The sequence below is a fragment of the Sinocyclocheilus grahami genome, unplaced genomic scaffold (assembly GCF_001515645.1).
Source record: "Sinocyclocheilus grahami isolate Dianchi unplaced genomic scaffold, SAMN03320097.WGS_v1.1 scaffold464.1, whole genome shotgun sequence".
NCBI classification, from domain to species: domain Eukaryota; kingdom Metazoa; phylum Chordata; class Actinopteri; order Cypriniformes; family Cyprinidae; genus Sinocyclocheilus; species Sinocyclocheilus grahami.
Genome location: NW_015505643.1, coordinates 1,136,328 through 1,151,843, shown reverse-complemented (window position 1 = coordinate 1,151,843; position 15,516 = coordinate 1,136,328). Strand labels below are relative to the sequence as shown.

Here is a 15,516-nt window from a genome sequence, read left to right as displayed (position 1 = left end):
GTCAAACTTTATTGCCATTTTTCATCTATTGTACACAGAATGTTCACAAAATAAATTGTGAATTGTTAGCTTTTTTTTAGTTACACCTGTTATCATAATCATTGAAGTTCCATTTGAAAGTAAACTTCCATCTAGAGCTCTTTTTCCTGGATTATTTGTCCTTTCATGTGATCATGCGTTTGATTCTCATTGTGCTTTAACAACATATTTATCTCTAACAGTAACAGCATAGCGTTGCCCCCCTGCCTCATACACCACAGGAAGCAAGTATTTATTTATTCGACATAATCACATTACCATCATTGTCATCATTATTCTGCTCTCATTAGAGTGATCAATGCGCTATGCATGCATTAGTCATTATCTCAATCGCTCTCTGGCATGCTGGCATATAGGAGCATTTAAAGAACTTGGACCCTGTTTAGATGTATTTCCGTCATAGAAAGGATGTTAGTGTCTTTTATTAGTTAGCCGAAATGTGTCTGGCTGCTGCTCGCAGCATGAATCCCAAACATTGAGAGCAGTGCGGTGTGCATCCTTTACGACCCAAACAACATACACTTTCTGAATAAAGACTGCATCGTAGACGACAAATTCAGCAGTGTCAGAATAGTTTTGTGAATGTGTGGATGCCTATCAGCTCAACACTAGACGACTCTATCAGTTTAGTGCAAATTGAAATGAGATTTAATTGCAAACAATACAATGTTGCCGAAGCCAAGAATGCCTGTAAACAGAAAGTAACAGAGTAGATAATTCAGTATAAGTTACAGCTGTGCACAGTCTCCCTTTCTGTTTCGCTCTGTCTCTCCATTTCTTTGTTTCTCTTTCTGTCTTGGTGTTCTGCAGAAAGACTGAGAGGAATTTTTATTGGCGTGTATGTCGGCTTTAGAGTATCCTAGCAGTGTTTTCATTAAGATGAAGGATCTACAGAGGCTTAGTATGGGGCTGTGTGTGGGCACAATAAAGCTACAGCACAGTTTGTTTAATCATACCTTCACAACTTTGTGTCTTGTCCCCAGTTTTCTAAAATGCTCAGTCTTTGAGTCTTTAATCACACTCTTTTCTCTATGGCCAGATGGACATACAGTATATCAGTTGGGATAGGCTGTAGTGGTCTGATTTTTATTTTTAGTGGTCCTGTCTGTTTACGTTCACTTAAAACATCACTGACTATGTTTACACGAATACCTAAATTGATCTCAGGCGTGCTATTAGTGGGTCGAGCATGTAAACAGATCCACTTACAGTCAAGTGAGTCTCATGGATGTTGGTTTGCATGGTTTTCAGTGTTTGGCTTCCCATAAAGCTCATGACTAAATAAAACAGTTACTATTAGTAATATGTAGTTTGATATGCTGATGAGTGACTGCAGCAGTGCTAAAATAAACACATACATGTAATATTAATTGCTCTTGCAATCAGTGGTGGGATGCTTGTTCATCCTTTCTAATTCTAAATAAATAATTCTAATTTGCTGATTTGGTGCTCAAGAAATGTTTTTGTATTATTATCAATGTTGAAACAGTTATGCTGCTTAATATTGTCATGGAAAATTTAATAATTTATTTTCAGGATTATTTAATTAATAGAAAGTTGAAAAGAACAGCATTTCATTGAGATAGAAACCTTTTTTATATTAGTGCACTCCTGAACTGGATTATCCAAATATACGGTAAGCATTGCCATATTGTTATTTTAAATGCAAGTTTTGTCGAATTGCCAGTAAAAATAACTATGATCCTGAACTGATACTGTGATATTACATTTCTCATATCGTGATATGAGATTTTTGTTTGTTGGTTCGATTTTGAACCAATTTCACAGAAAGTTGTGCAGCCACAGTGAGTGTCAGTCTTACTATATCCAGAATCATGACTCAGCCAGCCTCTCTGAAGAACAAAAACACACAGAAATCACTATCAATCGCACAACACGCAGCCAACCGTGAAGTCAACACAATAAAGAGTCTAATCCACAAGACACCCTCATGTGAAAGAGAAAATACAATGCTTTTTTTAGCCCATTCTAATCTAAATGCTGCAACAATTGACTTTACAAATGAGAAAGTGTGAGTTGTTATTGTTAGAATAAACAGCTTTTTGTCATACACAAAAAACATACATATCTTTGGGTTTTTGGTTTGACTTCACATTTATAATCGGATGCTAAAAAAGGTACACTCTCACTGTTGCCCTCGCACATGGCTACAGAGCAGGATTTATATCGGTGTTAATTAGGTGCGTGCAGATAAAGGGGGAGGTTTGTCAGAAACAAACTGTAGCACACAGGCCTTCAGGTCCACTTTGCATCCAACTGTTGAAGCAAATCAGATGATAAAGACTGCTGTGCTATTTTTAGATTAGACATAGGGGAGGAAAATTGTGCTTGCGCTCTCTCTCGATCTGTCTCTCCCTCTCTCATATGCCCCTGTCTGCCTCTCCCCGTCAATCTCCCTTTGTTTCTCTCCATCTCAACACCGTTATTTTCTCTGTCTCTCCTTTGCCCGTCTTTCTCTCTCTCTAGCTTTCTCGTCTTTTACCTCCCCAGTGTTAATTGTGAGAATAGAGATCAGGCTAATTATGTGTCGTTGAGTCGATTCTCCAGGTCTAATTGCACCCCTGCTGTTTCATGTTAAGGAAAGCGAGAGATTTAATGAAGGTGTGGGAGAGAACAAGAGACTGACTACAAGCAAAGCAGGAAAGAGAGGGCCAGAGGAAGGTATGGCTTGTGAAAATGGGTAGGTGGGTGTATAATGGCACCTGTTTGGCCTTTCATCAGCACAGCCCAGGTCAATACTCATAGTTAAATGCAAAGTAATTAGCTCCATAACGATGCCTCACACACTCATAGTCTGAGAACGCTCTCTCTTTTTGGTGTATGCTGATGAAATAGAGAAAAGTCAATAGAGCTGTCAGCAGGATGATGTATTGTACGTGTGCGAGAAGGGAAAAGACAAATGAAGGCAATGGAGAAAATAAAACGAATCGAGAATGAAAGCAGCCGGGAGGGGGAGAGCATGCAGCAAGTGTCGAGAAAGTGAAACAGTAACAACCTGAAAAACACTTTCACAAAGAAGTAGGAAATCAAGACATTTTGTATCATTTTTGAAGATGTGTGTTTACATGATGACCTTCGTCAAAATAACAACATGATACCACCTGCGAATCGAATGTCTCATTAACAAATCTACGTTCAAGCTTTCTGCTAAGAAGATATTATGCAAGCAAGAGTGCTGTAGTACTTAAAGGTACATCCAGTAATGCTTTAGCTAGCGTTCCCATCGCTGTTCTTCTGTACGTTAATGGTGTTAGATGCTGCACTGCCATCTGTCGACATGGTTCATCAGCAAGGTCGTGATTCCCTTACCTTTCCAACTAAAACGAAGCAACTTAGGCATAACTACTATCACTATTTTCTCCTTCATAACATCTTTTCACCTTCTGTATTCCGTACCGATGTTTACGCGCGTTTGTTTTTGTCTTTTGTCAGTCTTTCTGTCTTCTTCCTTCAGTCCTTTTCTGTTTCTTCAGTCGTACAGGTACTTATTCTCCAATTGTTTTTGCTGGTAAAACACAATAATAAGTGTGTTCTGTTGTCTAATTTTCACTCTTCGCATCACCAAACAATACTACAGTAGTGCAGCCAGTGACCGTGGGGATTTTCTCTGACGTTTAGTGAAACATTGCGGTAGACTTCATTTCATCATGTCAAAATACATTAAGAGGGGACCTATAATTAAAACGATCATAAATACAGTATTCATCTCATGTGACTGTACACCATTCAGACTCTTCACAGAAACATTTATTTCTTATAAAACTTTTCAATGTAAATTCAGAGTAAATATTTCACTCAGTTCCATTCTGCTGGAACGCCGGAAACACAAACAAGCGTAGCGATAAGCACCCTTACAGACAGTGAAAATAAACATTACAGTGCTGTTGTACTCCGTATCAGACGTCTTCGAATGCAGCTTGGCCAATCAAATTTGATGAGTGGAACCGCTGTATAAAAACAATGTTAAGCTTTGCATCTATTTGTATTATTATTTGTTATTTTTAAGTATATCACATATCCGTTGTGTCACTAAGCACTCCAGCTGAGCAAGAGAGATCAAGAGGGAAATGGGGTGTGAGTGCATGGCTTGTGTTAGTTTTACATGATATGAAAAACTGAACCTCTGCACTTAGAGACATTTAAATGACTGGTGTGAAGATGTTTGGCTCTGCTGAGTTTGTGTCAGTGTGCTGCAGTGAATGTTATTTTAGAGAAGATTTCTCTGGATGAGAGCACTTGCATTAGTAAGATCATTCTTTATCTATGTTTGTGTGTAAGAGTGCAAAAGGGAAGAAGTGTACATCTGAATGACACAATAGTTTTGACTTGCAGAGAGTCTTTCTTCCTTTTTCACATGATCAGGTTTTCTAATGTTTCTAATGTTTACCAGTTCATTCAGAAACCTCTCGGCTGCTTTAAAATATGGCTGTCACGATACCAGATTTTCACTACTCAATTATCGTGGCCAAGGAATTCAGAATATCAGTGTTATTGCAAATCAATAGAAATTTTGGAAAAACAAAAATCTTATCACTCAAATTCATCTTTAACTTAGTTTATTTTGTTTGCTTTTTTGTTTTGTTTTTTTGGCCAACGAATCACACTGAAAATGCAAGTGTAGGGGAGACCGAGAAGACCGTTTGTAACCATTAATGCAAAATTCTATAATTGAAGGAACTCTAGATGGCGCAGGCCAACAAGTCCTAAATCACTCTTTTGTTGCATCAGACAGCAGCCAATAAGCTTGGTGCTCAGCATTCAAATGCTTGGCCAGTGTTTGCTGTAGCAGTTTGCTGTGCATTTTAGAAACCCTTCACCTTCCCCAGCTCCACCTTTATAGATCTACTACTGGGTAGTTTCATGTATGTTATATGTGGGGGTAAATTCACGTAAGTTATATGTGCAGCAGCAGTATTTCTTACATGCTCACAGCAGCATGTCTGTGGATGTATTAGCAGTAACAAAACTCTGTACTTGCTCTGCTGCAGCAGTGTAGCAGATCTATTCCGCCAAGACCAAATACATTAATATCATAGATATGTATAGGTAGGTGCCCTATTAGCAGCTGTTTCTATGAATTGTTGCCTGTGTGTCTGCAACCGTAGTTATACAGTACGCTTATATGCATATCTTTATCTGCAATATACTTCAGCAGATGATTTTGCTTAACTAACACAATACAACAAGATGAAACCATTAGCTAACACTACTTTAAAAAGTTGCTATAGTTTAAAAAGCTTTAAAATTGAGTTAATACATATTAAAAACACAAACCAACACATTCTTACATGTGAAAGTGTATCCAATTTCTTTGGGAATTAAAATTTTGGCAGTTTTTACAACCACAGGCTGTGCAATGTTGTGGAATCTCATTGATTGACAAAACTCATTGATTTGTATTGTGAGTGACAACACTGACCATTGCAAGATGGTGGACGCGTCAACGTGTCTGGAGCGATCGAATGTGGGATCTACCTATACATATTTATTATTAACATTGCCATGTGTATTACTATGCTGATCTTTCTGAGCGTTGTCATGACTGAGTAAAAGTGTATAATGAGAACCTGCTGCTGATAAGCACTTCCTTCTGATTGGGGTATCTTTCCAAAAAAAGTTTCCACACTGGCAAGAAAATTTTTTTCGGGTGTAGGTAGAGTATCTCTTTTGTCCATCATCTCTGATGACATGACTTTGTGCAGTAGAAGCTACACACTTTGTCATTGTTGTCTTCTTTTTTCCATTTTATGAAGTTTAAAGTGCAATACCCCGCAACTAGTGTCAATGCAACAATGTTAGTGTCAACCAGACAGCTAGATTATTTACAATATTATTGTATGTGTAGTGTTAACATAATATCAGTATTTATTTTTTTAACTATCAAGGATATCGTCAAGGTTACCAGTATATTGCGACACCCCTAGTTTAAAAACATTATTTTAAGCTGAAATGCAATCTGTAAAATAAATGAAAAGCTAGAACGAAACTAAAGACGGTGGAACAAAAACAGAATAAAATCAACTGAACTAAATGTTATTTCTAAATGGACTTGAAGCTTATGCAGATCTGTGACTGTTATTATAACAGTCTTATTGTTACTGAATGTAATTAACAGCACAGTTGTTGCAGGGCTGAATCTGGTAGTGCAACAACAATTTTTTTCAATCAATAACAATCCTCACATAATAGTTAGTTTTCAAACATGCTCTCCATCATTGCAACTGTTTCAGAGGGCCGTCTGTAACCATAATGGCTTTCGACACATTGTTTACCTTGTCCTTGAACCTTTGGGAAAAAAACAGCTTGAGTTTCTCCCTTCGATGACAATGGAAATGAACTGAGTGGGAATGATATGAGCATTCCCAGAAAAAGTTGTTTTGAAGGAACACTGATGTTATTTAAGCTGGACATGGATCAGAGTGGGGGGAGAAGTCTATAATATTACTCTTCGAGCTTTGATTGTACTCCCCTCACATATGGGTGGAATTATGCGGATACAAATCTTGCTTTGCTATTGAGACTGAAACATTAAAAATACTTTATCTAAATAATTAGGATTGTTTGAAATACTTTGCATATTTAAACTTGTTCAGATTTTTCAGAGCCCACAAAGCTATGAAATTTTCACTCAGCTCAAAGTCATGTACAGTTTTGTTAGGTTTTGTTCACAGTAAGCATTAAATGTAAGCTATGGAAATTGATTTGTTTTATGTAAGGTTTTTTCATTGTAGTTATTTTTCTTTGGATCTTTTTCTCTCTGCAGCTTCAGATAACAGCCAGAGGTTTCAGGAAACATGTTTTGCATTTGCATTGACGCCACAGCAAGTCCAACAAGTCAGCAGCTCAATGTAAGTCTGTTTATTTAGAATATTTCCTTCAGAAATTATATAATGATGTTACAAAGCAAAATCCCAAAATAAGAAGAGGAGTTTCTATAAGGTACTGATTGTGTGATGCCATGTTGGACTCATTTATTATCTCAAATTAATGGTTTTCAACTTTCTTTTTTATAGGGACATATCGGGGACCAAATGTGACTTTATGGTGCAAGTACAGTTACGGTAAGTTATTCTCATTCTAATACACTGAAATGTTTTGCATAAATATGATACTGTATAAAACATCAGAGCACTAGCATGCTGTTTTCTGCTTAATCCAGGTTTTGTCTATCAGAGACAAGCTGCCCTCAGGAGGACCACTTCCCCCCTAATCTTTGTGTTAAAGTCAACGGGAAACCGTGTAATCTCCCAGTAAGTTAAACTACAGTCCATTTGTCTATCCATCATTCTAATATGAGACACATGGTTGAGACACTGTTGGCGTCTACACTAAATTACATTTTCACAATGCCGTTTGTTTGAAAATTGTATTTTTTCTTTTAAATATTTTTATTTGAATAAAACATATAAGTTCCTCATTCGTTGTTTTTCACCAGGGATATCTGCCTCCTACCAAAAATGGCGTGGAACCAAAGAGGCCCAGCAGACCCATCAACATTACCTCATTGGTCAAACTTTCCACAACTGTCCCCAACACCATTGTAGTGTCCTGGACCTCAGAAATTGGACGGGTAAATTAATCGTAATCCCTCCCTCTCCCAATTTGTGAATACAAGTACTGCAACATTTGTTTAATAATGGTTCTTCCACTTTTTATGGGAAAAGATGGAAAATAAGTTGTGGTCTAATCAAATCAAGCAAGCCTATTACAGGAACTCTTGTTGAAATCAAAATGTATTTTTAGCACCCTATACATGTCTTGCAGCCATTTGCAGTCACATGTGTGAAAAGGTCAGCATGTATGCAGTATTTTAGTATTTTCTCGGAGTGACGTTTTGAGGCACAGCTAAAAAGAATATCAAAATAAAAATCACTGTTGCTCTGATGCCCTTATTTCAGTCATTTTTCAGAAAAACAAAAAAGCTATTTGTAGAGTATTGATGGATATGACATCAAACAAAAACAGTTAACTTGCATATTAGTAATTTAAATGCTTTATGTCTATTCTGTGTGTTGTGGTCTAAGCGAAACGTAAATATTTCAGTGCAGTTTAATACATTATCTGAAATCATTTGTGATCTTTGTGAATGCTCATTTACCTTTGATATGTTCTAGAAATGCATTTGTGATGGATGAAGGCTCTTGTCCATTAGCAGTTAATGCATATTAATAAGACTGGTCACTGTTTACTTTGAGACTACTGTAGGCAGACAGGAGTTCATTACTTCATCCACAGATCTCTATATCTTATAAACTAACATATTCGTCTTCTTGTGCATAAAACATTACTGCACCTATATATAATATTCAGCTTCATGAACGATGTCATTCCTTATCATGTAACTTGCCTTGGCAAGCAATCCTGGCGCTCTCTGTGGTAGATTCCTTACATTTTTCACTCTTGCTGTACCTTCTCACTGAATCTAAAGGGCTCTTTATTATAGAACCTGTTCATATGGCACTGATAAAACGGTGATGTAAGATCTGACGTGAAAATATAAATAAGTGATGCCTAGAAGAAGCTTCTTCACTGCAGTAGGTTTTCCCATTCTGTTATATTCTAGCACTAGTATTGCATTGTCTTACTGTGATGTTACAGTTAATAAGTTATTCCATAAATTATTCCATATTTCACATGTTAACTTACATTAAAATATAGACTCCATGCTGTTTTATGAAGATGTTACTATGTTATAAAATGTTGCTTGGATTGAGGTATGGGATGGCGCTGTGCCTCTAGTGAAGTATCTTCTGTTGCATTGTTTTCTCAGAGTTACTCTATGGCAGTGTACCTGGTCAAACAGCTGTCATCTACGATGCTATTGCAGAGGCTGCGGGCTAAAGGCATCAGAAATCCAGATCACTCCAGAGCACTCAGTAAGCACATTCTCCATAGAAATAGAGATGTGCTGTTTGTTGTCCTAAAACCTGGAGAAAATTAGCATTTTGAGCTATGGGTTTCCACTGGAATTTCCATTGGGTTTTTAGAATAGCAGATTTACAGTTTGGATTTACACTACTGTTATTTCCTGTTAAAGAACTTGACTTCAGCAAGGATGCATTAAATCAAAAGTGAAGTAAACACTTCTATTTCAAATAAATGCTTTTCTTTTGAACTTCCTATTCATCAACCCTGAAAAACAAAATGTAAAAAATATTTGAAAATATATTTAACCAGTTCTTTTAAATTGTAATAATGTTTCACAGTATTACTGTTTTTACTGCGTTTCTGATCAAATAAATGCAGCCTTGGTGAGCATGAGACATCTGTCATAAACAGTAAAAAGATCTTACCGACCCCAAACCTTTGAACAGTAGTGTAGGTCTAGTGTATTCCTAACATTATTTGCAGAGGTTTTTACGTTTAGTTCTAAAATGTTACATGCAGTGAAGCCTCAGATGCGAATTTTGAAACCTCTGTGTTTGAACAAGTTGCTAAATGAAAACTTCAGTGACTGAACAGTTAAGTGAAGCGACTGTTAACTTCAGCAAGAAGTTTTAAATCCAATTTAAAACCTTAAAAATTATGCTCCATAGACTCCAGTCAATAGTCATTTTCTTAAGGCTATTAAGACTAAGTAGTGCTTGATTGTGTATATATATCTTTTATTCTATATAGTGTAGTGTGAAGTGAGTTCATCTAGGATTGATCTAATCACTGACAGAAATGCAACATCACAGTTCAGCTCTACACAGATTGCTCTTTGTTCTTGTCTGCCCTTCAAACTTTTCATGATACTTTCAGATTTTATGTAGCAACCTATAAACTGTCTGAATAGGCTTGTTAATTCTGAAAGAATGCCCTGATGCCCCTGTTGTAAACAAGCTACAGCACACCAGCCTGAGGCAGCTCACCCAAATTCTGAAGCACTAATATTCATTCACATGAATTGAGAAATACAAACAAGTGTTTTGGAAATATTTTAAAGTGTAACAGTGATGACTGTTGAAGATTATGCCTGTGAATATAATATTTTCCAGCGATAACCCATTTAATAAATATACACTACTGTTCTAAAGTTTGGGATTGGTAAGATTGTTGTAGTTGTTGTTTTTGAAATGTGTCTAATGTTCACCAAGGCTGCCACAGCCATTATTCCAGACTTCAGTGTCACATGATCCTTCAGAAATCATTCTTATGTGCTGATTTAGTGCTCAAGAAGCATTTCTTCTTATAGTTAATGTTGAAAACAATTGTGCCTGTGCTCCTTAATATGTTGTGGAAATTGTAAAACATTTCAGCATTCTTTGATGAATTCTTTGTTGAAGTTTCAGAACAGAAATCTTTTTTTAACATTATAAAAGTCGCTACTGTGACTTCACATCAATTTAATGTATCCATATCGAATACAAATATTCATTTAGTTCAAAAAGAAATAAAAATCTTACTGAACCCAACCTTCTCCTTTATTATCGCCAGGTGAAATGTGACCATACTGTTCTTTCACTTCTCCAGTTGTAGAACATCAAAGTCATTTATTAATACAATGGAGTTGTAAAGATCTGTGTATTTTCAGCTGCTAATGTGTGCTTATGCTCATGTCCTGCAGTAAAGGAAAAGTTAACAGCAGACCCTGACAGTGAAATAGCAACCACCAGCCTAAGAGTTTCATTATTATGTCCGGTAAGCATCTTATTGGTACAATAACTCAGTCAAACACACACACACACACACACACACACACACACACACACACACACACACACACACACAATAATGCATATTTTTTGGATGAATTTTTGGTCTTCATGTTAGTTTAAGCCCAAGGACCAGCTGCAACAAACCTCTTAAGCTAAGAAAATCCAGTTACATTTCTAACCAAATTATCACTAAGGGTTTTTTCCCCCACTTGACAGCTTTGTTGCAACCAGCTATAGGACCTTATGAGAGCCAGATTGTTTAAGATTCTAGTGTTGCAGAATAGTTAAAGATCACACAAAGCCAAGACTGATGTTTTTTATTTTAAACTCAAAATGAAATCAGATTCAGAGTGTTTTATATATTATGAGTCATAAATCTGTCTAAAACAGTTAGGCTGGTTAATGTCAGTTGTATGTTGCCATGATTATATAAGTTTTATTCATGTGTCTCTTCTTGCTCTTTTCATTGATTGATCTGTCTCCAAATCTACATCTGTGTGTGTGAGTTTACCTGGATTTTTCTATGTGGGATGTGTGTGTGTGTGTGTGTGTGTGTGTGTGTGTGTGTGTTAATTATTTCATGATTGTCTGTGCTTTTGCTTGTGTTGCGCAGCTGGGAAAGATGCGTCTAATGATTCCGTGTCGGGCATTGACGTGTTCACACCTGCAGTGTTTTGATGCTACGCTCTACATCCAGATGAATGAAAAGAAGCCCACATGGGTGTGTCCTGTATGTGACAAAAAAGCACCCTATGAACATCTCATCATTGATGGGTATGCAGAACAATAACAGAACAGAACATCACAAGAAATTAATTTGTTTGTGAAACTTATTTTTTTACAATATGAAATTAAGTTTATATATATTTTATACGGTATATATATATATATATATATTATTTTTCTAATATAATTTAGATTTTGCATGAAGTTTTCCCAGCTCTTTTCCAGAGAGTAGATGATACCTAAACTCACATTTTCACACTCACACACTCACATTTCTTTCTTTTCCTACCCATTTCTCTGTCCATACTTAGGTTGTTTATGGAGATTCTGAACAGCTGTTTAGATTGTGATGAAATCCAGTTCAAAGAAGATGGTAGCTGGGCCCCCATGAGGTCGAAAAAGGAAGTGCAAGAGGTGTCGGCTTCATACAATGGCATTGATGGTCAGTCTCAGTTACTGCAGATTATCTCCTCATATTGTTGAGGAACCGTTGCAGGAGGTGTTTTGGGTGCATTCTTGAAAATTGAGAATTGGTCTAAGACATCTTAAAACCTCTAATACAGTGCTGGTAATTTTGCACAGCATTGTATTTTGATTTAAAAAAGTAAATAAAAAAAATCAACCAAACCTTTCGTGTAAAGCCATACTTGACACAATAATTGACAGGCTACCTCTGAATATACACAACAGTACAAAAGTTTTTTTTTTCTGTGAAAGAAATGAATACTTTTATTCAGCAAGAATGAAACAAACTGATCAAAAGTGACAGTACTGTTACATTGTTACATAAAAAATCCAAATAAAAAATAAAATCATTTCAAATAATTGTTGTTCTTTTGAACTTTCTGTTCATCAATGAATCCTGAAATTTTTTTTTAATAACCTATTAAGCAGCTTTCATAGCATCTTTTCGTTTTAATAATAAGAAATGTTGCTTGAGTGGCAAACAATAAATGTGACATTAACCTTCCCCTGAGAAATGCCATCACACATTGCCGAACACCGAACATACACCCTGAAATTATTTGGTTTACAATCTGCTGTGTATGTTTGTATGCATAATCAGGTGGATGTCGTACGACAGTGTTGGAGCAGAACTCTCAAACTAATGGCAACTGTGGAGGAAACAGCAAAAAAGTGGAGGTGATTGATTTGACTCTTGACAGCTCGTCTGAGGAAGAGGAAGATGAAGAACCCCCTCAGAAGAAAAGCTGCCCCTCGCTATCTAGCATCTCTCCTCAGATGGATAATGGGTACATTTCAGTATCATTTCAGTAGAAACAATTTTTTCAAACAAATTATTTTCAGCTTCTTAAATATGCACAAGTAACTTTCTATGTGTGGGTTTTGCAGAAATGTTTTACTCGAGCTAGCTTGTTTGTTGGCACATTCATAGGGTACTAAATCTCCACAGACAAGCATCTCCTGTGAGTCGGACTCCCAGCATGCCTCAGGTGGATACCAGTTACATTCCCCCACCTCCTCCCCTCATTCAGGACTACCGGCACTACTACTCTACGCCCGGTGACCTGTCAGGTACAGCACCCAAACATCAAACACTGTTTAATGTGGAAAATTTAAGCTTCAATGTTTGTGCTGATTTGTCTCCGTTACCTCTTACAGATCTCAGCTTTTTTCCTTTTTTACAAGGAGAGAATCATCAGGTAACACAACCCAAACGTTTCTTGGCCCACTGTAAATGACTGTTAACTTGATATAGCTACTTTAGCGACCATCTTCTCTTTGCCTGACTTTTTTCATGCTGTCTCTCCAGCACTACAGCATGGTGATGGCAGCAGCTGCATCAGCATCTGAAGATCACGACCTCCTCCTGAGTCGTTTTCTCCCATACGGCTCGTCTCAGCTCTTCCTGGACCCTCCCTCGACCCCTGTAAGCAACAGCCTCCCTCCCATTAACGTCAACAGCAGCAGCACCGGCAGCAGCCTGGTGTCCTCCAGCAGCCTACGGGAAAGTCTCGGACATCCACCCGCCCCCCGCCCCACCTCCGAATCAGCCCCCACGTCTGCCATCTACGGTCCCATCCCAGACGTCATCTCGTTAGACTGACCCAGGACCGAACCCTCGCACAGGAAACTGACTGAAGAGACTTCCAAACATTGGGAAGAATAGGGGACATACAAGATGACTGAAGGGTGTTTTTGTAAACGATGATAATCGTTGCCGTGTACAGAGAACAAATATATTTTTTGTTTTACTTTTGTATATACCTATCTATCTAGCTATCTAATGTATATGTAAACTTGAAAGAGTTTTTTCCCCCCTGGCTTACTAAAATTACTTTGGGTTTTATCTCCTGGGACACTGAGGCTCTTTTTCCTTCACAGCTTTGTCTCAACCCCTTTAACATAATATGAACACTTTTTATATCCTTTACCCATCATATTCTGTAGTCGTCTACATTTTGTCTGATTCCATAGGGCACAATGGCTGCATTCAGACTGTCAGTGGGACTCTTGGTTCTTTTCTCTTCCCAGCAAAACTTTTTTTTTGTCTTTGCCAGTCCATACCATATCCCCTAAACATGCAGGACTGTTTTATATAATGCCTTTAAGGGATAGTTCACCCAAAAATGAAAATTCTGTCATCATTTACACACCCTCATATCGGTCCAAACATGTATGATTTTCTTTCCTTTGTGGAATACAAAAAAAAATGTTTAGTGTCTTTCTTTCTTTTTTTGTTGCACAGATGAAATTTGGCACATGAGAGTAAATGATGACTAAATCTTTATTTTTTGATGAACTCTCCCTTTATTTAAATGGGCTGTTAAGTGTTTAGTGTCTTTCTTTCTTTCTTTTTTTGTTGCACAGATGAAATTTGGCACATGAGAGTAAATGATGACTAAATCTTTATTTTTTGATGAACTCTCCCTTTATTTAAATGGGCTGTTAAGAAGCATTCCTTCACATTCAGGTTAACAACTGGAAGTAATAGCATTGTTACAGATTGCCAATATCTGACCTCATGATTCTTAAGTGAAATGTAATTCATGACTGTTTAAAAAAAAATGTAATTCTCTAACAATTTTGCATCCATTTTATTTCTTGCTCAATGCCAAAAGAACACTGTTTAGTGTTGCATTTTCTAGAGTGAGAGCTTGCGAGTTCAGTGAACTTAAATGTACACCTTGTATGGAAAGTAAGGATTTACTCTCTTTTTTGTGGCTACCATGCTTGATTCGTTCATTCATTTTTTTCTTCCTTCCTTCCGTCCCTCTCTTCTTGAATTGTTCTGTTGGGAGGTTCAACAGTGGCGCAGATGGTGAGGTTACGATGTCCTTGGTGTTGGCATGTAATTGCTCATAGATGTTTGTTTGACTGAGGTCTCTATTCAGTTGATGTCTCTTAGGTCATCTGTGTTTGGTACTGTGCAGGAAACCTAAAGCCACTCGTCATTTCTTCTGTTTTGTCACGTGTGCCTTGTGTGTTTTGCGTGTGAAAGAGTGGACCTGTTATTTCTTGTACTTCAGTTAGCCTATATTAAGCTGCTCTTCACGCTGACCATCAGTTACAGAAACACTTGGTGTTTCTAAACAAACAATCCTATTGAGAAAAGATTGGGATGTTCTTTCAAGTGCTGCTTGGGATTAACACAGGATATTAATTGCAAAAGTTTTTTTTTTTTCAAACTAAATTTAAGAAAATTAGAAGAGAAGATTGGGGGAAAAATAGTGTTCAAAAAGAAAATGTGTTGGAAAATAAAAATGGTTTATTTAGGAAGTGTTTTATTTATTTATTTATTTTTGTTAATGAATGAAACAGGCTATCTGAGTGTGTGTGAGTTTGCTGGTGTGGCTCTCTCAGTGTGTTGACCAGACCTTTCAAAGCCTAATTGGGTTTGGGACTGGGGTAATTGCATGTGACAGGATCTAGCTTTCGCGCTTTGTGTTGTTTGATAGACTGATGAGTCTCACTCTGTTTCCTTTGACCTCTAAACCTCCTTTTAACCTACATTTCTTATGAAAGTATTAGATGTTTATCAATTGATTTGTTTCTTGGCTCTAAGATTGGTTTGAAATGTAATTGGTTAAGTAATTAATGAGATAGAAATGGAGACAAAAATACATAT

At 37.0% G+C, this 15,516-nt stretch overlaps 1 protein-coding gene across 2 annotated transcripts in view; it reads left to right on the top strand.

Annotated features, from left to right (window-relative positions):
* LOC107553093 (E3 SUMO-protein ligase PIAS1-like) overlaps positions 1–14,040 on the top strand; it is a 37,710-nt gene extending 23,670 nt beyond the window's left edge. The window contains exons 3-14 of one of the 2 annotated variants that reach the window (XM_016235204.1): positions 6,824–6,908; positions 7,074–7,121; positions 7,220–7,310; positions 7,496–7,630; positions 8,831–8,936; positions 10,610–10,683; positions 11,314–11,474; positions 11,738–11,868; positions 12,493–12,679; positions 12,841–12,962; positions 13,050–13,090; positions 13,201–14,040. In XM_016235204.1, the coding sequence (XP_016090690.1) occupies positions 6,824–6,908; positions 7,074–7,121; positions 7,220–7,310; positions 7,496–7,630; positions 8,831–8,936; positions 10,610–10,683; positions 11,314–11,474; positions 11,738–11,868; positions 12,493–12,679; positions 12,841–12,962; positions 13,050–13,090; positions 13,201–13,494 (1,475 nt within the window). In that variant the 3' untranslated portion in view covers positions 13,495–14,040. Of the gene's footprint in view, positions 1–6,823; positions 6,909–7,073; positions 7,122–7,219; positions 7,311–7,495; positions 7,631–8,830; positions 8,937–10,609; positions 10,684–11,313; positions 11,475–11,737; positions 11,869–12,492; positions 12,680–12,822; positions 12,963–13,049; positions 13,091–13,200 lie in introns of both variants that reach the window. The other variant, XM_016235203.1, reaches the window with a different exon arrangement.
* Positions 14,041–15,516: the final 1,476 nt, after the last annotated feature.